The sequence below is a fragment of the Carcharhinus amblyrhynchos genome, chromosome 10 (assembly GCF_965287045.1).
Source record: "Carcharhinus amblyrhynchos chromosome 10, sCarAmb.v2.hapA, whole genome shotgun sequence".
Classification (NCBI taxonomy): Eukaryota; Metazoa; Chordata; class Chondrichthyes; order Carcharhiniformes; family Carcharhinidae; genus Carcharhinus; species Carcharhinus amblyrhynchos.
The window spans coordinates 108,704,686-108,730,910 of NC_137333.1; the positions used below are offsets into that span (position 1 = coordinate 108,704,686).

The 26,225-nt window shown below is 51.1% G+C and overlaps 1 protein-coding gene across 1 annotated transcript in view; it reads left to right on the plus strand.

Moving 5' to 3' along the window:
- LOC145349463 (uncharacterized) overlaps positions 1 to 26,225 on the plus strand; it is a 45,665-nt gene that overhangs the window by 14,483 nt on the left and 4,957 nt on the right. Inside the window, exons 3-9 of the mRNA XM_080198010.1 lie at positions 4,801 to 4,903; positions 6,532 to 6,617; positions 7,801 to 7,901; positions 12,075 to 12,145; positions 16,021 to 16,128; positions 20,702 to 20,772; positions 23,679 to 23,796. Of these exons, the coding sequence (XP_080054136.1) occupies positions 4,801 to 4,903; positions 6,532 to 6,617; positions 7,801 to 7,901; positions 12,075 to 12,145; positions 16,021 to 16,128; positions 20,702 to 20,772; positions 23,679 to 23,796 (658 nt within the window). The remainder of the gene's footprint in view (positions 1 to 4,800; positions 4,904 to 6,531; positions 6,618 to 7,800; positions 7,902 to 12,074; positions 12,146 to 16,020; positions 16,129 to 20,701; positions 20,773 to 23,678; positions 23,797 to 26,225) is intronic.

The following is a 26,225-nucleotide window of genomic DNA, read 5'->3' on the forward strand; positions in this document are numbered from 1 at the left end:
CCCCTCATTCTTCTACACTCCAGGGAATAAAGTCCTAACCTAGAACATAAGAACATAAGAAATAGGAGCAGGAGTAGGCCATCTAACCCTTCGAGCCTGCCCCGCCATTCAATAAGATCATGGCTGATCTGAAGTGGATCAGTCCCACTTTCCCGCCTCTCCCCATAACCCTTAATTCCTTTGTCTATCAGAAACCTATCTACCCGTGACTTAAATATATTTGGCGAGGCAGCCTCCACCACTTCAACGGACAGAGAATTCCAAAGATTCACCACCCTTTGGAAGAAGAAATTCCTCCTCAACTCTGATCTAAACTGCAGCCCCCCCCCCACCCCGCTTATCTTGAGGCTGTGCCCTCTAGTTCTAGTTTCCTTTCTAAGCGGGAAGAATCTCTCTACCTCTACCCTATCCATCCCCTTCATCATCTTATACATCTCTATAAAATCCCCCCTCATCCTTCTAAACTCCAACGAGTACAGACCCAGTCTACTCAGTCTCTCCTCATAGTCCAACCCCCTCATCTCCGGTATCAGCCTAGTAAACCTCCTCTGCACTCCCTCCAAGGCCAATATATCCTTCTGCAGGTGCGGCGACCAAAACTGCACACAGTACTCCAGCTGCGGCCTCACCAGTGCCCTGTACAGTTGCAGCAAGATCTCCCTACTTTTATATTCAATCCCCCTTGCTATAAAGGCCAGCATCCCATTCGCCTTCCTGATCACCTGCTGCACCTGCAGACTGGGTTTTTGCGACTCATGCACAAGGACCCCCAGGTCCCTCTGCACCGTAGCATGCTGCAGCTTTTCGCCCTTTAAATAGTAATCCCTCCTACTATTATTTCTGCCAAAGTGGATAACCTCACTCTTGCTAACATTGTACTCCATCTGCCAGGTCCTTGCCCACTCGCTCAGCCTATCCAGATCCCTCTGCAGACTTTCCACACCCTCCACGCAATTCGCTTTTCCGCTCATCTTCGTGTCATCAGCAAATTTTGTTACCCTACACTCAGCCCCCTCCTCCAGATCTAATACTATCTTTAATTTCTTTTTGTTTTCATGGTTGGGCCATGTTTCTTGTGTTTTTATGACAGAGAGGAATGTATAACTGTTGCAATGTAAAAATTTATTACTTAAATATTAGCCACTGCCTATTCGCCATCATGGCTTTTGATGATGTTTCCCAATCTGTCTTAGCCAATTCCTGCCTCATGTCTTTGTACTTTCTTTTGTTTGGATTTGAGACCCTAATTTCAGATTAGACTTCCTCCCTTTTCATCCTGATGAGAAATTCTATCATGTTCCAGTCGCTGTTCCCTAAAGGACTCTGCACAACAAGATTATTCATTATCTCCTCATTGCACAATACCAAACCTTGGACAGCAAGTTCCCTAGTTGATTCTCAACATATTGGTCTATAAAATTCATCACCACAATATTGTTGCTAATTTGGTTTGCCTGATCTATATGGAGATTAGTCGCCCATGATTACTGCAGCATCCTTGTTACACGCATCCCAAATTTCCTGCCTAATTTCATCCTCTACCTTACCATACTGTTTGGAGGCCTATAGACAACTTCAGCTAATGTTCTCTGCTCTTTACTGCCTCTTCGTTCCACCCAGACTGACTCTGTATCTAGATTTTCTGAGCCAATATCCTCTCTCGCTATTGCTTGACCAACACCACCCCACCTCCTTCACCTTCTGCTCTTGGTTATTCAGTTTCCAGCCTTGGTCACCCTGCAGCCAGGTCTCCGTAATAGCAATCACATTGTATTTGATTTATTATTGTCACATGTATTGGTATAAAGTGAAAAGTATTGTAACTTGTGCGCTAAACAGACAAAACATTTACAACTATCTGTGCTGTTAATTCATCTCCCTGACTTTATTGCAACTGCTCCATTCATTTTAAACTTGTCTTTTTAACATTTTTATACATGGTTTTTCATACGATGGCCCTATTTGCTGCTGGCCCTCGTCCCTCTGCCTTCCACTTTTGCTTTCTACTCTTCTGTCTTTCATCTCTGTTTTCCTCTCCTGTGTCTCCCATCCCCCTGCCACTCGAGTTTAAAGCCCCCCCCAATGAAACTCACAAAAACCCCTGTCAGGATATTGCTCCAATCCAGCTGGGGTGCAACCTGTCCAACTTGTACATGTCTCATTTCCCAGGAATCCCTCCCTCCTACACCATCTCTCCAGCCACAAGTTCATCTGGTCTATTTCCCTATTCCTGATCCCGCTGGAACCATGGCTCTATTACTAATCCTGAGGTTACTACCTTTGAGCTCCTGATTTTTATTTATTTCCTAGTTCCTGATATTCTTCCTCAACACCTTAACTTTTGCCATTGGTACCAATATCGACTCCGACCTCTGGCTGTTCACCCACCCACTTCAGAATGTCCTGGACCATTCAGTAACATCCTTGATCCTGGCACCAGGGAGGAAATGCCCCATCTATCCTCGTGGATACTCCACAGCGACTCCAGTCACAGCTCCAGACTGCTGGCAGCTTCCTGTGTGTGTGGTCACCTTGGACACTGGAAGTGTCCCTGACTTCCCACATTGCACAAGAGGAGCATTCCCCATGGCAGATACTGCCGTGTCCTCACTTTCCCTTAAATTCCTTTCATTTTGACTTCCTCTAGTTTAGAGAATATCAGAGATGGTCAAAATACTCACCAGGTCTCACTTACCCAGGCTGCCACTCTGCTTTCTGAGGTAAGGATCACCTCGGTCCCTCCTCACTGAACTCCCTCTGTCACCGCACCCCAATTGTCACTCTCCACCGCAGCACAAACAGCAGTCCCTCTTGGGCTGCAGGAAGGTAGAGGCGGAATGGTCAAATGGATGGATCGGTGGCAGATGGAATTTAACCCTGAAAAGTGTGAGCTGATACACTTTGGAAAGAGTCACCTGATAAGGAAGTGCTCAGTGAATGGGAGGGCACTGGGAAGTTCTGTGGAACAAAGGGACCTTGGCGTGTTTGTCCACAGATCTCTGAAGGTGGAAAGGCAGGTTAATAGGGTGGTGAAAAGGGCATACGGCACACTCGCCTTTATCAATCGGGGTATAGATCACAAAAGCAGGGAAGTCAGTTGGAGTTGTATAGAAGTTTGGTGAGGCCACAGCTGGAATACTGTGTGCAGTTCTGGTCACCACATTACCGGGAGGATGTGATTGCACTGGAGGGGGTGCGGAGGAGATTCACCAGGATGCTGCCTGGGATGGAGCAGTTAAATTGTAAACAGAGGTTGGGTTATTTTCATTGGAGCAGAGAAGACTGAGGGGTGACCTGATTGAGGTGTACAAGATTATGAGAGACACGGACAGAGTGGATAAGGAGCGGCTGTTCCCTAAGTTGAAGGGTCAGTTACGAGGCAACAATAGCTTCAAAGTGAGGGGCAGGAGGTTTAGGGGGGATGTGAGGAAAAACTTTTACCCGGGGGGGGGGGGGGGGTGAGGGTCTGGAATGTGCTGCCTGGGAGGGTGGGGGAGGCGGGTTGCCTCACATCCTTTAAAAAGTACCTGGATGAGCACTTGACACATTATAACTTTCAGGGCAATGGGCTAGGGGCTGGTGGATGGGATTAGGTGGGAGTTCAGGTGTTTCTAATGTGTTGGTGTAGACTCGATGGGCTGAAGGGCCTTTTCTGCACTGTATGATTCTGTGATTCTCTCGCTGTACGATATGAGGAAAAGATTCTTATGCTGTTAGTGTTGAATTTGCAATGTGGGGCGGTAAATACAGATTTAATATTGGATTGTGGAGAGGCGATGGAAGAGAGTTGGAGGGCAGAAACTATGAATCTAACTTGATAGAGACAGCACAGACCGATGGGCCGAACGTCTCCTTCCACCCTCTCCTGTTCTATAATTCCACAATTCCGGAGCAGCATTCTCTTTACGGCTCTCACTCCGATTTTTGATTTGGTTTATTATTGTCACGTGTATTAACACACAGTGAAAAGTATTGTTTCTTGCGCGCTATACAGACAAAGCATACCATTCATAGAGAAGGAAAGGAGACGGTGCAGAATGTAGTGTTACAGTCATAGCGAGGGTGTAGAGAAAGATCAATTTAATGCAAGATAGGTCCATTCAAAAGTCTGACAGCAGCAGGGAAGAAGCTGTTCTTGAGTCGGTTGGTACGTGACCTCAGACTTTTGTACCTTTTTCCTGACGGAAGGTGGAAGAGAGAATGTCCGGGGTGTGGGGGGGGGTCCTTGATTATCCCGGCTGCTTTTCCCAAGGCAGCAGGAAGTGTAGACAGAGTCAATGGATGGGAGGCTGGTTTGTGTGGCAGACTGCGTTTTGTTCACAACACTTTGGAGTTCCTTGCGGTCTTGGATAGAGCAGGAGCCCAGACCGAGCTGTGATACAACCAGAAAGAATGCTTTCTGTCGTGCATCTGTAAAAGTTGGTGAGAGTCGTAGCTGACATGCCAAATTTCCTCAGTCTTCTGAGAAAGTAGAGGCGTTGGTGGGGCTTTCTTAACTGTAGTGTCGGGATTGGGGGACCAGGACAGGTTGTTGGTGATCTGGACACCTAAAAAATTTGAAGCTCTCGACCATTTCTACTTTGTCCCCATTGATGTAGACAGGGGCATGTTCTCCTTTACACTTCCTGAAGTTGATGACAATCTCCTGCGTTTTGTCCTGAGCTCCCGGTAGAGTGTTGGGAATTATTCCTGACTCGGAGCTCTCTGAGTGGTATATAAAGATATGTTCACTTCCTCTCCCTGGGCTGGAATTCCTTGTGTGAAATATGGAACAGAGATTTAGTGTTTCTCATCCCTCAGGCCCATCCCGAGTATTATTGAGGATATCAGGAATGGAGCCGGATTCTCATATGGAGCAGATAAACTCACCGAACTCCGCAAAATGCTGCCTGATAAAAATGAGGTAGAGAGTGTGTCTGGAGCGAAGCTGGGGGTGGGGGGGGGGGGGGGGGGGTGGTGTTGGGGTGGGGGGGGTGGGGTAATGGGGGTGGGGGGTTGAGGGGGTAGGGGGGTGGTGGGGGGGTGGGGGGGGGTTGAGGGGGTGGGGGGTGGGGTGGTGGGGGGTGCAGGGGGTGTGGGGTGTGGGGGGGGAGTGGGGGCGGGTGGGGGGGTGGGGGATGTGGGGTGGTGGGGTGTGGGGGGAGTGGGGGCGAGTGGGGGGTGTGGAGTGAGGGGGTGTGGGGAGGTGGGGGAGGCAAGTGGCTGGGGCAGGGGGTTGGGGGCAGGGGGTTGGGGGCAGGGGTGGGGAACAGGATGGGGGCGGGGGGTGGAGCTGAGGGGACACCGCGATTGGTTAATTCCAGGCCGGTGTGTCAGTGGTCGGAGATTACACAGAAACATTGAAAATAGGAACAGGAGTAGGCCATTCAGCCCTTCAAGCCTGCACCACCATTCAATATGGTCATGGGTGATCAGGCACTGTCAGTATCCCACTCCCACTTTCTCTCCATCCCCCTTCATCCCTTTAGGCACAAGGGCCATGTCCAGCTCCCTCTTGAACATATCTAACAAACTGGTCCCAACAGCTTTCTGTGGGAGAGAATTCCACAGGTTCACAATTCTCTGAGTGAGGAATTTCTTCCTCATCTCAGCCCTGAATGGCTTACCCCTTATTCTTAGATTGTTACCCCTAGTTCTGGACTTCCCCAACATCAGGAACATTCTTCCCACATCCAGCCTGTCCAGTGCCATCAGGATTTTATATATTTCCATGAGCTTCCCCTCTCATTCTTCTAAATTCCAGTGAGTACAAGCCCAGTCGATCCAGTCTCTCTTCATATGTCAGTGCTGCCATTCCAGGAATCAGTCTGGTGAACCTTCACTGGACTCCCTTAATAGCAAGAATGTCCTTCCTCAGAATAGGAGACCAAAACTGCACACAATACTCAAGGTGTGTCCTCACCAAGACCCTGTATAACTGCAGCAAAACATCCTTACTCCTATACTCGAATCCTCTTGCTTTAAAGGCCAGCATGCGATTAGCTTTCCTCACTGCCTGCTGTACCTGCAGGCCAACCTTCAGCGACTGTTCCACCATCACACCCAGGTCACGTTGCGCTTCCCCTTTTCCTAAACTGCCACCATTCCGATAATAATCCTCTTTCCTGTTCCACATTATATTGCATTTGCCAAGTATTTGCCCACTCAGCCAGCCTGTCAAAGTCACCCTGCAGCCTCTTAGCATCCTCCTCACAGCGCACACTGCCACCCAGCTTAGTGTCATCTATATATTTGGAGATACTGCATTTGCCAAAGTGTTTTCCACTCAGTCAGTATTGGGACAAAACTGGGAAATAATGAGTATCCAAGAGAGAGGGAGGGACAGAGAGACAGAGAGGGAGAGAGAGAGAGAGAGAAAGGGAGGGAGAGAGAGGAAGAGAGGAGACCTGATCCACAGCTTAATATCTGACAGGAGTCACATTGCTTCATCTACACAGAGCCTTGGGCCAATAGACATTTACTGTGATATATTGACTGTTGTTATTGGATGGTTGGTTGGTCTCCATGACAATCTGTTGCTGTATTGAACAGGTGAAGAAGTTTGAAGAGTTTGATGGTGATCGGGAGCGACTGTGCGAGTCAGACTTGTTCATGCTGCTGCTACTGGAGATACCCAGGTCAGGAAAAGCATCAACTCTTCAATTCAGGGTTCAGGCTGAGAATACAGGAACAGAAGATGACCATTCAGCCCATTTTTCCATAAGATCATTGCTGATCAGACATTTCAATGCCTTTTATCCTCACTATCCCCATAACCCTTTAGGTTATTGTTAATCAGAAAGCTATCCATTTCTAGCTTGAATATACACAATGACTGAGCTTTCTCAGCTCTCTGGGGTAGAGAATTACAAAAATTTACAACCCTCTGTATAATGAAATTTCTCTCAGTTCTAAGTGGCTTCCTCCTTATTTTGAAATTGTGCGCCCTGGTTCTGGACTCCCCAACCAAGGGAAACATCTTACCTTCATCTATTCTGACTATTCCTTTAAGTATTTTGAAGGATTGCCTCTCATTCTTTGAAACTGTCGAGAATATATGCCCACTTTCCGTACCTGGAACAAGTCTGGTGAACATTCATTGCACTCCCTCTATGGCAATAACATCCCTTCTGAGGTAAGGGGACCAAAACTACACTTCAGGTGTGGTCTAACAAGGTTCCTCTACAATTGGAGCAAGTCTTCACTACTGCTATACTCAAATCCTCTTGTGATACAGGTTAACATTCCATTAGCCTTCCTATGAGCTTGCTGCATGTTAGCCTTCAGTGACTTATGGGCAAGGATATGCAGGTGCCTTTGTACATCTCCACTCTCTAATTTCTTACCAAACAGGAAATATTCTGCACAGCTGTTCCTTCTACAGTGAATTAACTCTCATTTTCCCACATCATATTCCATCTGCCATATTCTTGCCCATTCATCAAGTCTGTCCAACTTCCCATGTAGCTACTTCACATCTTCCTCACAACACACATTTCCGCCGAGTTTGGTATCACCTGTGAGTTTGGAAATATTACCATAACAGTGACTGCACCCCCCCCCCCCCCCCACCCCCCCCCCAAGCCCGGTCCCCCTCACATCCCATCCCCACAAAGACCTTTCCTCCTTCCCAGGCCCTCCCTTCTGTGTGGACTCCTTGTGGCCTGTTCCTCCCTTTCATTGGGGGTTTTACTTGTCTCTGGGTCTCACCCTGTTGGCACTCTGTCAGCACTGGGAAGGAAATCCCAGGCCTCCAGTCACTGAGTCGGGAGCAGACATTGCTGTGTTTGACCATGTCTGACCATTGACCTTTGCTCCCAGTTACACAGAACGAGTGGACAGTATGATCCTGAAGGGAGAATTTGGTCCCCGGATTGAAGCGCTGAGGCTTGGGATACGCATCATGACTGAGGCAGCTCGAGGTGAGTGTTCCCCACTCCTGACTCATTCAGAAACATCGGACAAACAGGCTCCCAGCCACAATGGTTAGTAAGTTTGTAGATGACACCAGGATTGGTGGCATAGTGGACAGTGAAGAAAGTTATCTCCAATTGCAACGGGATCTTGATCAATTGGGCCAGTGGGCTGACGAATGGCAGATGGAGTTTTATTTTGATAAATGCGAGGTGATGAATTTTGGTCGATTGAACCAGGGCAGGACTTACTCAGTTAATGGTAGGGTGTTGGGGAGAGTTACAGAACAAAGAGATCTAGGGGTACATGTTCATAGCTCCTTGAAAGTGGAGTCACAGGTGGACAGAGTGGTGAAGAAGACATTCAGCATGCTTGGTTTCATTGGTCAGAACATTGAATACAGGAGTTGGGACGTCTTGTTGAAGTTGTACAAGACATCGGTAAGGCCACACTTGGAATACTGTGTACAGTTCTGCTCACCCTATTTTAGAAAGGATATTATTAAACTAGAAAGAGTGCAGAAAAGATTTACTAGGATGCTACTGGGACTTGATGGATTGAGTTATAAGGAGAGGCTGGATAGACTGGGAATTTTTTCTCTGGAGCGTAGGAGTTTGAGGGGTGATTTTATAGAGGTCTATAAAACAATGAGGGGCACAGATCAGCTAGATAGTCAGTATCTTTTCCCAAAGGTAGGGGAGTCTAGAACTAGAGGGCAAAGGTTTAAGGTGAGAGGGGAGAGATACAGAAGTGTCCAGAGGGGAAATTGTGGGTGGTGAGTGTCTGGAACAAGCTGCCAGAGGCAGTAGTAGAGACGGGTACAATTTTATCTTTTAAAAAGCATTTAGACAGTTACATGGGTACGATGGGTATAGAGGGATATGGACCAAATGCAGGTAATTGGGATTAGCTTAGTGATTAAAAAAAGGGCAGCATGGAGAAGTTGGGCCGAAGGGCCTGTTTCCATGCTGTAAATTTCTGTGACACTCAGGGTCCAATTTTATTATCAAGTTGTGCCCATTTTCAGGTGCAAAAACTTGGTAAAATTGGGTGTGAGGTGGGTAGCGCGATCCGTGCCCACCTCCACGCTGGTTCCCCCTTTATCAAGGCCTGAAAATGGCCACGATCGGGACTGTGCCTGAAACCCATTAACCCAATTTAATTCATTTACATTGATTTAATGGCTGCAAACCCAACTTTACCAACACTTCCCCCTTTACCACCATGATCACCCATCCAAAACCGGCGTGAAGGAGACATGCTCCATGGAACTGTGGCTCGGACACTCCGTCAGTGAAGGTTAGTGAGGAGGTAAATACAGAGTGTCCGAGGGTTCTCTCAGATTGGGGGGAGAGGTGGACGGTCTGTCTGAGGTCAGTGGAGGGGGAGTGGATTGGTGTGAGTGGCAGGGTTATAGGGTGGGGAAGGGGTGTCAGTAATGTTGTGGGGGTGGGGCAATGTCTGTGGGGACGAGGGGGAGGTGTTATCCGGTCCGGGAGGGATGGGCACGGGAGCAGCAATCTATCTTTGTTTCTGCGCACGTGCAGTTGGAGGCTCCGATTGGAGCGTTTGGGCTGCGTTCAGCCCCGTCCACAGTTTCTGCAGCGCGATTCGGAATCAGTGATATTTTTTCAGGCGGAGTGCATGGGGGGAGCACCTGAGAATGGGTCGAAAAGTCGGATCTGAAACAATCCCAGTTTCACATCCCTCCAGCACTTAGAGTCCAAATGGTAAAACAGGGCCCTGAGACTCGGTGGCCTTCCTTATTGGAGTTTCTTCTGTACACGGGGCCTCTCCCACCCCCCTCTCCCACCCCCCTCTCCCACCCCCCTCTCCCACCCCCCTCTCCCACCCCCCCTCTCCCACCCCCCTCTCCCACCCCCCTCTCCCACCCCCCTCTCCCACCCCCCTCTCCCACCCCCCTCTCCCACCCCCCTCTCCCACCCCCCTCTCCCACCCCCCTCTCCCACCCCCCCTCTCCCACCCCCCTCTCCCACCCCCCTCTCCATTTCACCTCCTCTTTCTATTCCCACATTCTCCCCACTCCCTGGGGGAGCGAGTCCCACATTCTCCCCACTCCCCGTGGGAGCGAGTCCCACATTCTCCCCACTCCCCGTGGGAGCGAGTCCCACATTCTCCCCACTCCCCGGGGGAGCGAATCCCACATTCTCCCCACTCCCCGTGGGAGCGAGTCCCACATTCTCCCCACTCCCCGTGGGAGCGAGTCCCACATTCTCCCCACTCCCCGTGGGAGCGAGTCCCACATTCTCCCCACTCCCCGTGGGAGCGAGTCCCACATTCTCCCCACTCCCCGTGGGAGCGAGTCCCACATTCTCCCCACTCCCCGGGGGAGCGAATCCCACATTCTCCCCACTCCCCGTGGGAGCGAGTCCCACATTCTCCCCACTCCCCGTGGGAGCGAGTCCCACATTCTCCCCACTCCCCGTGGGAGCGAGTCCCACATTCTCCCCCACTCCTTGTGGGAGCGAGTCCCACATTCTCCCCACTCCCCGTGGGAGCGAGTCCCACATTCTCCCCACTCCCCGTGGGAGCGAGTCCCACATTCTCCCCACTCCCCGTGGGAGCGAGTCCCACATTCTCCCCCACTCCCTGTGGGAGCGAGTCCCACATTCTCCCCCACTCCCCGTGGGAGCGAGTCCCACATTCTCCCCACTCCCCGTGGGAGCGAGTCCCACATTCTCCCCACTCCCCGTGGGAGCGAGTCCCACATTCTCCCCACTCCCCGTGGGAGCGAGTCCCACATTCTCCCCACTCCCCGTGGGAGCGAGTCCCACATTCTCCCCACTCCCCGTGGGAGCGAGTCCCACATTCTCCCCACTCCCCGTGGGAGCGAGTCCCACATTCTCCCCACTCCCCGTGGGAGCGAGTCCCACATTCTCCCCACTCCCCGTGGGAGTGAGTCCCACATTCTCCCCACTCCCCGTGGGAGTGAGTCCCACATTCTCCCCACTCCCCGTGGGAGCGAGTCCCACATTCTCCCCCACTCCCCGTGGGAGCGAGTCCCACATTCTCCCCACTCCCCGTGGGAGCGAGTCCCACATTCTCCCCACTCCCCGTGGGAGCGAGTCCCACATTCTCCCCCACTCCCCGTGGGAGCGAGTCCCACATTCTCCCCCACTCCCCGTGGGAGCGAGTCCCACATTCTCCCCACTCCCCGTGGGAGCGAGTCCCACATTCTCCCCCACTCCTTGTGGGAGTGAGTCCCACATTCTCCCCACTCCCCGTGGGAGCGAGTCCCACATTCTCCCCACTCCCCGTGGGAGCGAGTCCCACATTCTCCCCCACTCCCTGTGGGAGCGAGTCCCACATTCTCCCCCACTCCCTGTGGGAGCGAGTCCCACATTCTCCCCCACTCCCCGTGGGAGCGAGTCCCACATTCTCCCCACTCCCCGTGGGAGCGAGTCCCACATTCTCTGGATGAATAGGTTGTGTGATTATATTTGTAAATCTTTCTCCCTCTGTGTCCAGTGATTCAATATCTTTTCTATAATGAATGTCCAGAACTGCTCAGTGTTGCTGGGAGTGTACAGAGTATCCGGTTTGTGCAGAACTGAACCAGGATTGCTCTGATACCAGTCACACACTGAAACACACTCACCTCGAAGGGACACTTCCATTGCCCGGCAGTCACTCACACTCCCGGTGATACCAACCCAGGGATCGCCGAGGGCTCAACCATCACATCGGTTTGTGTGGTTAAGGACAACTGGACAGAGACGAGCATGGGATTCAGCGTCTGCCCTTCAGCCCATCGACTCCGCACTGACACATAAAAGGCCCTGAACTCCCACCCAATCCCGCCTGCTGGCCCCTGGCCCAGAGCCCTGAATGTGATGATTTGCCAAGTGTTCATCCAGATACTTTTTAAAGGATATGAGGCATCCCCCCTCCATCACCCTCCCGGGCAGCGCATTCCAGACCCTCACCACCCTCTGGGTAAAAACAATTTTCCTCAAATCCCCCCCCACAACCTCCCACCCCTCACTTATACCCTCTGCCCCCTCGTAACTGACCCTTCAACTAAAGGGAACAGCTGTTCCCTATCCACTCTGTCCATGTCCCTATTTGGGATGGTAGAACAGAGTAAAAGGGCTGAATGGCCACTGCCTGCTCCTTCTCCGTCTCCTCAGCAGTGTTGAGACATTCTGTCTGTTTTTCAGAGCTGATGGACTGTGATGAGCTTCACACTGTAATCCGGTTGGTTCTGAAAGCTGGGAACTACATGAATGCAGTAAGTCACCCACAGCAGAGACTGGCACCACTCCCCACAAGGCAAAGCATTGGGAACCTGGGGGGGCAGGGGGGGGGGGGCGCACAGACACAATGGCAACATGAAGAGAAAGCTGTTCACATAGCGGTGACTCAGGTCTGGAGCGGACTGCCCGAGAGTGTGGATAACACTGCTCCCAGTGCAGGCTCCAAAATGGAATTACATTTCAGAATGTATTCCCTGGAGTTCACAGTGAGGGGAATCTCATGGAGTAAAATCCCAACAGGACTACACCAGGTGGATAGAGGAAGGACATTCCTGATGGTGGGGGAGTCCAGAAAAAGGGGTCACGGTCTGAGGATAGACCATTTACAGATTCCACGCACACTGACTCTCACTGGGGTACGGGTCCCACACACACTGACTCTCACTGGGGTACGTGTCCCACACACACTGACTCTCACTGGGGTACGGGTTCCACACACACTGACTCTCACTGGGGTACGGGTCCCACACACACTGACTCTCACTGGGGTACGGGTCCCACACACACTGACTCTCACTGGGGTATGGGTCCCACACACACTGACTCTCACTGGGGTACGGGTCCCACACACACTGACTCTCACTGGGGTACGGGTTCCACACACACTGACTCTCACTGGGGTACGGGTTCCACACACACTGACTCTCACTGGGGTACGGGTTCCACACACACTGACTCTCACTGGGGTACGGGTCCCACACACACTGACTCTCACTGGGGTACGGGTCCCACACACACTGACTCTCACTGGGGTACGGGTCCCACACACACTGACTCTCACTGGGGTACGGCTCCCACACACACTGACTCTCACTGGAGTACGGGGCCCGCACACACTGACTCTCACTGGGGTACGGGTCCCACACACACTGACTCTCACTGGGGTACGGGTCCCACACACACTGACTCTCACTGGGGTACGGCTCCCACACACACTGACTCTCACTGGGGTACGGCTCCCACACACACTGACTCTCACTGGGGTACGGGTCCCACACACACTGACTCTCACTGGGGTACGGGTTCCACACACACTGACTCTCACTGGGGTACGGGTCCCACACACACTGACTCTCACTGGGGTACGGGTTCCACACACACTGACTCTCACTGGGGTACGGGTCCCACACACACTGACTCTCACTGGGGTACGGGTCCCACACACACTGACTCTCACTGGGGTACGGGTCCCACACACACTGACTCTCACTGGGGTACGGCTCCCACACACACTGACTCTCACTGGAGTACGGGGCCCGCACACACTGACTCTCACTGGGGTACGGGTCCCACACACACTGACTCTCACTGGGGTACGGGTCCCACACACACTGACTCTCACTGGGGTACGGCTCCCACACACACTGACTCTCACTGGGGTACGGCTCCCACACACACTGACTCTCACTGGGGTACGGGTCCCACACACACTGACTCTCACTGGGGTACGGGATCTTCTATTTAATTCACTCCTGTTACATCTTCAGAGTTTTAGAATGGGGAGAATCTTGGAGCATAGTGAGTTGCTGATGGGGTCTTGGTTTGTGTCAGTGTGTGGGAATGTGTGTGGGTGTGAGTGTGTGCGCCTGGGTGTGTGTATTAGAATCATAGAGGTTTACAGCATGGAAACAGGCCCTTTGGCCCAACTTGTCCATGCCGCCCTTTTTTTAAAACCCCTAAGCTAATCCCAATTGCCTGCATTTGGCCCATATCCCTCTATACCCATCGTACCCATGTAAGCATCTAAATACTTTTTCAAAGATAAAATTGTACCCGCCTCCACTACTGCCTCTGGCAGCTTGTTCCAGACACTCACCACCCTCTGTGTGAAAGAATTGTCCCTCTGGACCCTTTTGTACCTCTCCCCTCTCACCTTAAACCTATCCCTCTAGTTTTAGACTCCCCTGCCTTTGGGAAAAGATATTGACTATCTCGCTGATCTGTGCCCCTCATTATTTTATAGACCTCTATAAAGTCACCCCTCAGCCTCCTACACTCCAGAGAAAAAAGTCCCAGTCTATCCAGCCTCCCCAAATAACTCAATCCATCAAGTCCTGGTAGCATCCTAGTAAATCTTTTCTGTACTCTTTCTAGTTTAATAATATCCTTTCTATAATACGGTGACCAGAACTGTACACAGTATTCCAAGTGTGGCCTTCCCAATGTCTTGTACAACTTCAACAAGACGTCCCAACTCCTGTATTCAATGTTATGACCGATGAAACCAAGCATGCTGAATGCCTTCTTCACCACTCTGTCCACCTGTGACTCCACTTTCAAGGTGCTATGAACATGTACCCCTAGATCTCTTTGTTCTGTAACTCTCCCCAGTGCCCTACCATTAACTGAGTAAGTCCTGCCCTGGTTCAATCTACCAAAATGCATCACCTCACATTTGTCTAAACTCCATCTGCCATTCGTCAGCCCACTGGCCCAATTGATCAAGATCCCGTTGCAATTGGAGATAACTTTCTTCACTGTCCACTATGCCACCAATCTTGGTGTCATCTGCAAACTTACTAACCATGTTCCCTATATTCTCATCCAAATCATTAATATAAATGACAAATAACAGTGGGCCCAGCACTGATCCCTGAGGCACACCGCTGGTCACAGACCTCCAGATTGAAAAACAACTCTCTACAACCACCCTCTGGCTTCTGTCAAGAAGCCAATTTTGTATCCATTTAGAAACCTCACCCTGGATCCCGTGAGATTTAACCTTATGCAACAACCTACCATGCAGTACCTCGTCAAAGGCTTTGCTAAGGTCCATGTAGACAACATCAACTGCACTGCCCTCATCTACCTTCTTGATTACCCCTTCAAAAAACTCAATGAAATATCGTGTGTGTGTGTGTCTGTGAGTGTGTGTATGTTCGTGTGTGAGTGTGTGCATGTGAGCATATCTGGATGCGTGTGAATGTTATAATGTGGAGATGCCGGTGTTGGACTGCGGTAAATGCAGTAAAAGTCTCACAACACCAGGTTAAAGTCCAACAGGTTTATTTGGTAGCAAAAGCCACTGGCTTTCGGAGCACTGCTCCACTCACCTGACGAAGGGGCAGAGTCCCAAAAGCTAGTGGCTTTTGCTACCAAATAAACATGTTGGACTTTAATCTGGTGTTGTGAAACTTCTTAGTGTATGTGAGTGTGTCAGTGGGTGTGTCTATATCTGGGATGTGTGTGTGTGTGTGTGTGTGTGTGTGTGTGTGTGTGTGCGCTTGTGCCTGTGTCAGCAGGTATGTATATCTGGGGGTGTATGTGTGTGTGTGTGTGTGTATATATCTGGAGTCTGGTACTCACTCCCTGAGGCATTGCTGACCTCTCTGTGTCTCTCTCTGTGTCTGCCTTTGTGTGTGTGTGTCTCTCTCTCTGTCTCCCTGTGTTTCTCTTTCTCTGTGTCTCTCTCTGTGTCCCTCTCTCTGTGTCTCTCTTCCTGAGTGTCTCTCTATGTGTCTCTCTCTGTGTCTTTCTCTGTCTCTGTCTCTCTCTCTCTGTGTCTTGCTCTGGGTCTCCCTCTCTCTCTGTCTCTTTCTCTGTGTCTCTCTCTGTGTCTCTCTCTCTCTCTGTGTCTCTCTCTCTGTGTTTGTCTGTCTCTCTGTCTGTCTCTCTGTCTGTCTCTCTGTCTGTCTCTCTGTCTGTCTCTCTGTCTGTCTCTCTCTCTCTCTGTGTCTCTCTCTCTGTGTTTGTCTGTCTCTCTGTCTGTCTCTCTGTGTGTCTCTCTGTGTGTCTCTCTCTCTCTCTGTGTCTCTCTCTCTGTGTTTGTCTGTCTCTCTGTGTGTCTCTCTGTGTGTCTCTCTGTGTGTCTCTCTGTGTGTCTCTCTCTCTCTCTGTGTCTCTCTGTCAGGGTGGTTCCGCAGGTGGTGTTGTGGGATTCCGAATGTCTTCATTGTTGAAACTGGCTGAGACGAAGGCCAACAAGCCGGGGATGAACCTGATGCATTTTGTGGTGATGGTGAGTTTTTTAAACTTTATTTGTGCAACGTAGGTGTCACTGGCTGGCCAGCATTTACTGCCCGTCCCTAGTTGCCCTTGAGAAGATGGTGGTGAGCTGCCTTCTCGAACCGCTGCGGTCCATGTGCTATGGGTTGACCCACAATGCCATTAGGGAGGGAATTCCAGGGTTTTGATCCAGGAACTGCAAAGAAATGCCAATATATTTCCAAGTCAGAATGGTGAGTGGCTTGGAGGGGAACTTGCAGGTGGGGGGTGTTCCCATGTATCTGCTATGTTTGTCCTTCGAGATGGAAGTGGTTGTGGGTTTGAAAGGTGCTATCTAAGGATCTTTGGTGAATTGCTGCAGTGTATCTTGTAGATAGTCCACACCGCTGCTACTGAGTTGGTGGTGGACGGATTGAATGGTTGTAGATGTGGTGCCAATCAAGCGGGCTCTTTTGTCCTGAATGGTGTTGAGCTTCTTGAGTGTTGTTGAAGCTACACCCATCCAGACAAGTGGGGATTATTCCATCACACTCCTGACTTGTGCCTTGTAGATGGTGGATAGGCTTTGGGGAGTCAGGTGGTGAGTTACTCACTGCAGGATTCCTAGTGTCTGGCCTGCTCTTGTACCCACTGTGTTAATGTGGTGAGTCCAGTTGAGCTTCTAGTCAATGGTGACCCCGAGGAAACTGACAGTGGATTCAGTAATGGTTACATGGCAAAGATTTGTGGGAACCTGGAGGTTTGGGAAATCTTGAAAGGTCAGCAGAAAGCTACAAAAAAAGCTATAAAGAAAAGTAAGATGGATTATGAGAGTAAACTCGCTCAGAATATAAAAACACATAGCAAAAGTTTCCACAAATATATAAAATGAAAAAAAGTGGATAAAGTAAACATTGGTCCTTTAGAGGTTGAGAAGGGGGACATAATAACTGGAAATGAGAAAATAGCTGAGGCATTGAACAGGTATTTTGTGTTGGACTTCATAGTGGAAGACTCAAGTAACATGCCAAAAATTGATGACAGGAAGGCTGTGGCAGGTGAGGACCCAGAAACTATCATTATTGCAAAAGAGGTAGCGTTGGGCAAGTTAATGGGGGCTAAAGGTAGACAAGTCTCCAGGTCCTGATGGAATGCATCCCAGGGAACTAAAAGAGATGGTGGGAGAAATAGTAAATGTACTAGTGGAAATTTACCAAAATTCATTGGACTCTGGGGTGGTTCCCACAGATTGGAAAACAGCAAATGTGACGCCACCATTTCAAAAAGGAGGTAGACAAAAGGCAGGTAACTATAGGCCGGTTAGCTTAACTTCTGTAGTAGGGAAAATGCTTGAATCGATCATCAAGGAACAAATAGCGAGACATCTGGATATAAATTGTCCCATTGGTAAGACACAGCATGGGCTCATGAAGGGAAGGTCATGTTTGACTAATTTGGTGGAATCCTTTGAGAACATTACATGTGCAGTGGACAATGGGGAACCTGTGGATGTGGTGTATCTGGATTTCCAGAAGGCATTTGACAAGGTGCCGCGCCAAAGACTGCTGGATAAGATAAAGGTGCACGGTGTTACGGGTAATGTATTAGCATGGATAGAGGATTGGTTAACTAACAGAAAGCAAAGAGTGGGGTAAATGGGTGTTTTTCTGGTTGGCGATCAGTGACTAGTGGTGTGCCTCAGGGATCAGTGTTGAGACCACAATTGTTTACAATTTACACAGATGATTTGGAGTTGGGGACCAAGTGTAGTGTGTCAAAATTCACAGATGACACTAAGATGGGTGGAAGAGCAAAGTGTGCAGAGGATTCTGAAAATCTGCAAAAGGAGAGAGATAATCTAAGTGAGTGGGCGAGGGTCTGGCAGATGGAGTATAATGTTGGTAAATGTGAGGTCATCCATTTTGGAAGGAATAACAGCAAAATGGACTATTATTTAAATGGTAAAAAATTGCAGCATGCTGCTGTGCAGAGGGACCTGGGTGTTATAAGGTTGTTGCATAAAGTTAAATCTCACAGGATCCAGGGTGAGGTATCTAAATGGATACAAAATTGCCTTCTTGACAGAAGCCGGAAGGTGGTTATAGAGAGTTGTTTTTCAAACTGGAGGCCTGTGACCAGCGGTGTGCCTCAGGGATCAGTGCTGGGCCCACTGTTATTTATCATTTATATTAATGATTTGGATGAGAAAATAGGGGACATGGTTAGTAAGTTTGCAGATGACACCAAGATTGGTGGCATAGTGGACAGTGAAGAAAGTTATCTCCAATTGCAACGGGATCTTGATCAATTGGGACAATGGGCTGACGAATGGCAGATGGAGTTTAATTTAGATAAATGTGAGGTGATGCATTTTGGTAGATTGAACCAGGGCAGGACTTACTCAGTTAATGGTAGGGCACTGGGGAGAGTTACAGAACAAAGAGATCTAGGGGTACATGTTCATAGCTCCTTGAAAGTGGAGTCACAGGTGGACAGAGTGGTGAAGAAAGCATTCAGCATGCTTGGTTTCATTGGTCAGAACATTGAATACAGGAGTTGGGACGTCTTGTTGAAGTTGTACAAGACATTGGTAAGGCCACACTTGGAATACTGTGTGCAATTCTGGTCACCTTATTATAGAAAGGATATTATTAAACTAGAAAGAGTGCAGAAAAGATTTACTAGGATGTTACCGGGACTTGATGGATTGAGTTACAAAGAGAGGCTGATTAGACTGGGACTTTTTTCTCTGGAGTGTAGAAGGCTGAGGGGTGATCTTATAGAGGTCTATAAAATAATGAGGGGCACAGATCAGCGAGATAGTCAATATCTTTTTCCCAAAGGTAGGGAAGTTTAAAACTACAGAACATAGGTTTAAGGTGAGAGGGGAGAGATACAGAAGTGTCCAGAGGGGCAATTTTTTCACACAGAGGGTGGTGAGTGTCTGGAACAAGCTGCCAGAGGCAGTAGTAGAGGCGGGTACAATTTTGTCTTTTAAAAAGCATTTAGACAGTTACATGGGTACAATGGGTATAGAGGGATATGGACCAAATGCAGCAATTGGGATTAGCTTAGGGAGTTAAAAACAAAAGGGTGGCATGGAGAAGTTGGGCCAAAGGGCCTGTTTCCATGCTGTAAACCTCGATGACTGATTGGAAGTCAGAAGGATGAAGAGAGATCTTATAGAAATATATAAGATTATGAAGGGGATAAGATAAAGGCGGGGGAGTTCATTGCCCCAAAATAAGGGGAAGCAGATTTCGGACTGAGTTGAGGAGGAACTTCTTCACACAAAGGGTTGTGAACCTGTGGAGTTCCCTGCCCAGTGAAGCAGTTGAGGCTCCCTCATTGAATGTTTTTGCTTCTTGCATTCATGTCTAATTCTCACACTTTGTGCATCTTTGCAAGTCTTTACTCTCGCTATTTCTCTGTAAGTTTAGCTGCGGCCATTGTCCAAAACCATCCTGTGAGAGCTCAATCGATCCACCAGTCTCGGTGCCCCTCATTGAGCAACATTGGAACAATATTTTGCTGCTCATCTGAAATTGTTGATTTGTCCTTAATCCCCAAGTTAAAAGATGTTCCTCGCCAGGAGTCTACCTGGAGGGAACTAACGTACCCACACAGGCAAAGCCAGTGGCAATTAGCAAGAGGAGACAGGGGCTGGACCACGAGATCTGGAAATGCCCGCTTTGCTGTGAAGTTTATTCGCTCCTGGAATAGGAACAGAACATTTCAACAGTTTTCTTCACAAGTGAGGAACCCTCCTCAGGATTCTCTCTGCTTACCCTGCATGGGGAAAGGAAAAGTATCCTACTCCTGCTCCTAATTCTTATCTTCTTACACCATTAAATACCAAGGGGCAGTGGTTAGAGTGTCTCTTATTGGTAATGGTCATTGCCTGGCATTTGTGTGGCATGGTGGCACTGCTGCCTCACAGCGCCTAGGACCCGGGTTCAATTCCCAGCTTGGGTCACTGCCTGTGTGGAGTCTGTGTTTCCTCCGGGTGCTCCGGTTCCCTCCCACAATCCAAAGATGTGAGGGTTCAGTTGATTGGCTGTGCTAAATTGCCTCTAGTACCAGGGGGATTAGTCGGGTAAATGTGACTGGGAATAGTGTCTGGGTGGGATTGTGATTGGTACGGACTTGATGGGTCAATGGCCTCCTGCACTGGACGGAGTCTATGGCGTTATGAATGTTATTTGCCACTTATCAGCCCGAGCCTGGATATTGTCCAGATCTTGCTGCGTTTGAACATGGACTGCTTAGTATGTGAGGAGTGGCGAATGGTGCTGAACATTGTGCAATCATCAGCGAACATTTCCACTTCTGACCTTACAACGGAGGGAAGGTCGTTGATGAAGCAGCTGAAGATGGTTGGGCCCAGGACACTATCCTGAGGGACTCCTGCAGAGACATCCTGGAGCTGAGACGTTTGATTGATTGAATTGTCTGGAAGCAAACTGGTGGGATCTATCTGGGGAAGGTCATTGCTTCGATATACAGAGCGAGGGTGTGGGATCTCAGCCTGTGGAGGGAGGGGGGGGGATACACAGACAGTGTTTCAGGGGGTTTAGTAACATTCTCAATCATTGTGAATCTTCCAGGAAGCGGAAAAGAATGATAAGAAACTGATGGAATTCCCGCACAAATTACAGAATATCGGAGCTGCTTCCAGGTACAAACATTGGCCAATCAATGGGGGGGGGGGGGTGCAGAGAATGGGGTGTTTCCTCCTGTGACCCTGTCCCAACCCACCCCTTCACCTCCTCCCTCTTCCCCACCCACAACTGCTGGGCCTGGGTCTAACCCTGTTCCCCCACCCCAGGCGTTACTCAGTGCCTCCGCGACTCCCCTCACACACCCCAGCCCAGGTATTTACCCTGCTCACCTGCGGGACCCACCCTGGCATGGGAACACATCATTGGGCCCTCACACAACAACCCGCTCAATGGGCAGCTCCCACCCCGAAACACACTCGCTGACAATGAGGGGGCAGCACGGTGACACAGTGGGTTAACACTGCCCCCTCACAGCGCCAGGGACCCGGGTTCGATTCCTGGGGGGCACGGTGACACAGTGGGTTAACACTGCCCCCTCACAGCGCCAGGGACCCGGGTTCGATTCCCGGGGGCACGGTGACACAGTGGGTTAACACTGCCCCCTCACAGCGCCAGGGACCCGGGTTCGATTCCCGGGGGCACGGTGACACAGTGGGTTAGCACTGCCCCCTCACAGCGCCAGGGACCCGGGTTCGATTCCTGGGGGGCACGGTGACACAGTGGGTTAACACTGCCCCCTCACAGCGCCAGGGACCCGGGTTCGATTCCCGGGGGCACGGTGACACAGTGGGTTAACACTGCCCCCTCACAGCGCCAGGGACCCGGGTTCGATTCCTGGGGGGCACGGTGACACAGTGGGTTAACACTGCTGTCTCACAGCACCAGGGACCCAGGTTCGATTCCCGGGGGCACGGTGATACAGTGGGTTAACACTGCTGTCTCACAGCGCCAGGGACCCGGGTTCGATTCCCGGGGGGCACGGTGACACAGTGGGTTAACACTGCTGTCTCACAGCACCAGGGACCCAGGTTCGATTCCCGGGGGGCACGGTGACACAGTGGGTTAACACTGCTGTCTCACAGCGGCAGGGACCCGGGTTCGATTCCCGGGGGCACGGTGACACAGTGGGTTAACACTGCTGTCTCACAGCGGCAGGGACCCGGGTTCGATTCCCGGGGGCACGGTGACACAGTGGGTTAACACTGCTGTCTCACAGCGGCAGGGACCCGGGTTCGATTCCCGGGGGGCACGGTGACACAGTGGGTTAACACTGCTGTCTCACAGCACCAGGGACCCAGGTTCGATTCCCGGGGGGCACGGTGACACAGTGGGTTAACACTGCTGTCTCACAGCGCCAGGGACCCGGGTTCGATTCCCGGGGGGCACGGTGACACAGTGGGTTAACACTGCCCCCTCACAGCGCCAGGGACCCGGGTTCGATTCCTGGGGGCATGGTGACACAGTGGGTTAACACTGCTGTCTCACAGCGCCAGGGACCCGGGTTCGATTCCCGGGGGGCACGGTGACACAGTGGGTTAACACTGCCCCCTCACAGCGCCAGGGACCCGGGTTCGATTCCTGGGGGCATGGTGACACAGTGGGTTAACACTGCTGTCTCACAGCGCCAGGGACCCGGGTTCGATTCCCGGGGGGCACGGTGACACAGTGGGTTAACACTGCTGTCTCACAGCGGCAGGGACCCGGGTTCGATTCCCGGGGGCACGGTGACACAGTGGGTTAACACTGCCCCCTCACAGCGCCAGGGACCCGGGTTCGATTCCCGGGGGGGGCACGGTGACACAGTGGGTTAACACTGCTGTCTCACAGCGCCAGGGACCTGGGTTCGATTCCCCGGGGGCACGGTGACACAGTGGGTTAGCACTGCCCCCTCACAGCGCCAGGGACCCGGGTTCGATTCCCGGGGGGCACGGTGACACAGTGGGTTAACACTGCTGTCTCACAGCGCCAGGGACCTGGGTTCGATTCCCCGGGGGCACGGTGACACAGTGGGTTAACACTGCTGTCTCACAGCGCCAGGGACCTGGGTTCGATTCCCCGGGGGCACGGTGACACAGTGGGTTAACACTGCTCTCTCACAGCACCAGGGACCCGTGTTCGATTCCCGGGGGGCACGGTGACACAGTGGGTTAACACTGCTGTCTCACAGCGCCAGGGACCCGGGTTCGATTCCCGGGGGACACGGTGACACAGTGGGTTAGCACTGCTGTCTCACGGCGCCAGGGACCCGGGTTCGATTCCCGGGGGACACGGTGACACAGTGGGTTAACACTGCTCTCTCACAGCGCCAGGGACCCGGGTTCGATTCCCGGGGACACGGTGACACAGTGGGTTAACACTGCCCCCTCACAGCGCCAGGGACCTGGGTTCGATTCCCGGGGGCACGGTGACACAGTGGGTTAACACTGCTGTCTCACAGCGCCAGGGACCCGTGTTCGATTCCCGGGGGGCACGGTGACACAGTGGGTTAGCGCTGCTGCCTCACAGCGCCAGGGACCCGGGTTCGATTCCCGGGGGACACGGTGACACAGTGGGTTAGCGCTGCTGCCTCACAGCGCCAGGGACCCGTGTTCGATTCCCGGGGGGCACGGTGACACAGTGGGTTAGCACTGCTGCCTCACAGTGCCAGGGACCCGGGTTCGATTCCCGGGGGACACGGTGACACAGTGGGTTAGCGCTGCTGTCTCACAGCGGCAGGGACCCGGGTTCGATTCCCGGGGGACACGGTGACACAGTGGGTCAACACTGCTGTCTCACAGCGCCAGGGACCCGCGTTCGATTCCCGGGGGCACGGTGACACAGTGGGTTAACACTGCTCTCTCACAGCGCCAGGGACCCGGGTTCGATTGGGAATGGGAATGGGACCAGGATGTGGACCGGGATAGGGTTTGGGATCAGGATTTGGACCGGGACTGGGACTGGGATTGGGACTGGACGAGCTGTGTTTTTGGGCCTGTGGGCAGGGTGGGGACAGTTATTAATCCCTCTCTTTCTCCCGGTGAAGGCTTTTCAAACAGGAATTGGAGAGTGAGTTTGAGAAACTGAAAGAGAAGCTTCGCTTGGTGAAGGCAAACATTAAGCGACAGCCCGAGATCTGGGAGCAAATGAAGGATTTTATCCAGGTCAGTGCCGGCTCCCTGGGTCAGCTCCGGATTGGGAATGGTTGGTGCTCCCTATGGGGGTCAGGGTCGGACGTCAGACAGTATATCTGTCAGGGTCAGAGGCTAGAAATGGACCAGGGGTCAGTGCTCCAGGATGGTGGGGTCAGGGGTCAGTGCTCCTGGATGGAGGGAGGTCAGGGGTCAGTGCTCCAGGATGGTGGGGTCAGGGGTCAGTGCTCCTGGATGGGGGGAGGTCAGGGGTCAGTGCTTCATCATGGGTTCAGGGTCAGGGGCTCGCCTCCTGGGCCTTTTCCTATTTTTTGTGACTCCTGTTAGTTTTTTCTGTTGTGGGGGGACGAAGGAGGGCGGCGGTGGGGGGGGCGGGGGGTGGGGGGGGGGTGGGGGAGGGAGGTAGGGGGGTGGTGGGTGCTGCTTAGGAGCCCTGGAGGAAGAGGATAGTGGGTATTTTAGGTGGTTACATACAAACATAGAACAGTACAGCACAGTACAGGCCCTTCAGCCCTCGATGTTGTGCCGAGCTATGTCCAAACCCAAGATCAGTCTATCCCACTCCCTATCATTCTGGTGTGCTCCATCTGCCTATCCAATAACCGCTTGAAAGTTCCTAAACTGTCCGACTCCACTATCACAGCAGGCAGTGCATTCCACACCCCAACCACTCTCTGAGTGAAGAATCTACCTCGGACATCCCTCCTATATCTCCCACCATGAACCTTATAGTTATGCCCCCTAGTAACAGCTACATCCACCCGAGGAAATAGTCTCTGCACATCCACTCTATCAATCCCCCTCATCATCATATAAACCTCTATTAAGTCGCCTCTCATCCTCCTCCGCTCTAAAGAGAAAAGCCCCAGCTCCCTCAACCTCTCCTCATAAGACCTACCCTCCAAACCAGGCAGCATCCTGGTAAATCTCCTCTGCACTCTCTCCAATGCTTCCACATCCTTCTTATAGTGAGGTGACCAGAACTGCACACAATATTCCAAATGTGGTCTCACCAAGGTCCAGTATAATTGCAGCATAACCCCACGGCTCTTAAACTCAAACCCCCTGTTAATAAACACTAACACACTATCAGCCTTCTTCACAGCTCTATCCACTTGAATGGCAACCTTCAGAGATCTGTGGATATGAACCCCAAGATCTCTCTGTTCCTCCACATTCCTCAGAATCCTGCCGTTGACCCTGTAATCCGCATTCAAGTTTGTCCTACCAAAATGAATCACCTCGCACTTATTAGGGTTAAACTCCATCTGCCACTTTTCAGCCCAGCTCTGCATCCTATCAATGTCTCTTTGCAGCCTACAAGAGCCCTCCACCTCATCCACTACTCCACCAATCTTGGTGTCATCAGCAAATTTACTAACCCACCCTTCAGCCCCCTCTTCCAAGTCATTGATAAAAATCACAAATAGCAGAGAACCCAGCACTGATCCCTGTGGTACACCGCTGGTAACTTTCCTCCAGACTGAAAATTTTCCCTCCACCACCACCATACGTCTTCTATGAGAGCCAGTTACTTATCCAATCGGCCAAATTTCCTTCTATCCCATACCTCCTTACTTTCTTCATGAGCCCACCATGGGGAACCTTATCAAACACCTTACTAAAATCCACGTATACGACATCAACTGCTCTACCGTTGTCCACACCCTTAGTTACCTCCTCAAAGAATTCAATCAGATTTGTGAGGCAGGACTTACCCCTCACGAATCCGTGCTGACTATCCCGGATTAAACTGCAGCTTTCCAAATGGTCATAAATCCTATCCCTCAGGACCTTTTCCATTAACTTACCCACCACTGAAGCAAGACTAACTGGCCTATAATTACCAGGATCATTCCTATTTCCTTTCTTGAAGAGAGGAACAACATTCGTCACTCTCCAATCCTCTGGCACAATCCCCATGATGTGGAGATGCCAGTGATGGACTGGAGTAAACACAGTGAGAAGTCTCACAACACCAGGTTAAAGTCCAACCAGTTTATGTGATAGGAATTATCAAATAAACTGGTTGGACTTTAACCCGGTGTTGTGGGACTTCATACAATCCCCTTGGACAGTGAGGACCCAAAGATCAAAGCTAAAGGCTCCGCAGTCTCATCCCTTACCTCCCAAAGTAACCTAAGATGTATCCCATCTGGCCCTGGGGACTTATTAACAATTGCTAATACATCTTCCCTCAGAACATCTACCTCATCCATCCTATCAGCCTGTATCATGCACTCATCCTGAAAAACATGACCCCGCTCCTTAGTGAGCAGTGAAGAAAAGTATTCATTTAATGCCTCACCTATCTCTTCTGACTCCATGCACAAGTTCCCAGTACTATCCTCGACTGGCCCTAACCTCACCCTGGTCATTCTTTTATTTCTGTTATTGGGGGGGGTGGTTGTTGAGGTTGTGTGTGTCAGGGTGAGGGGGCT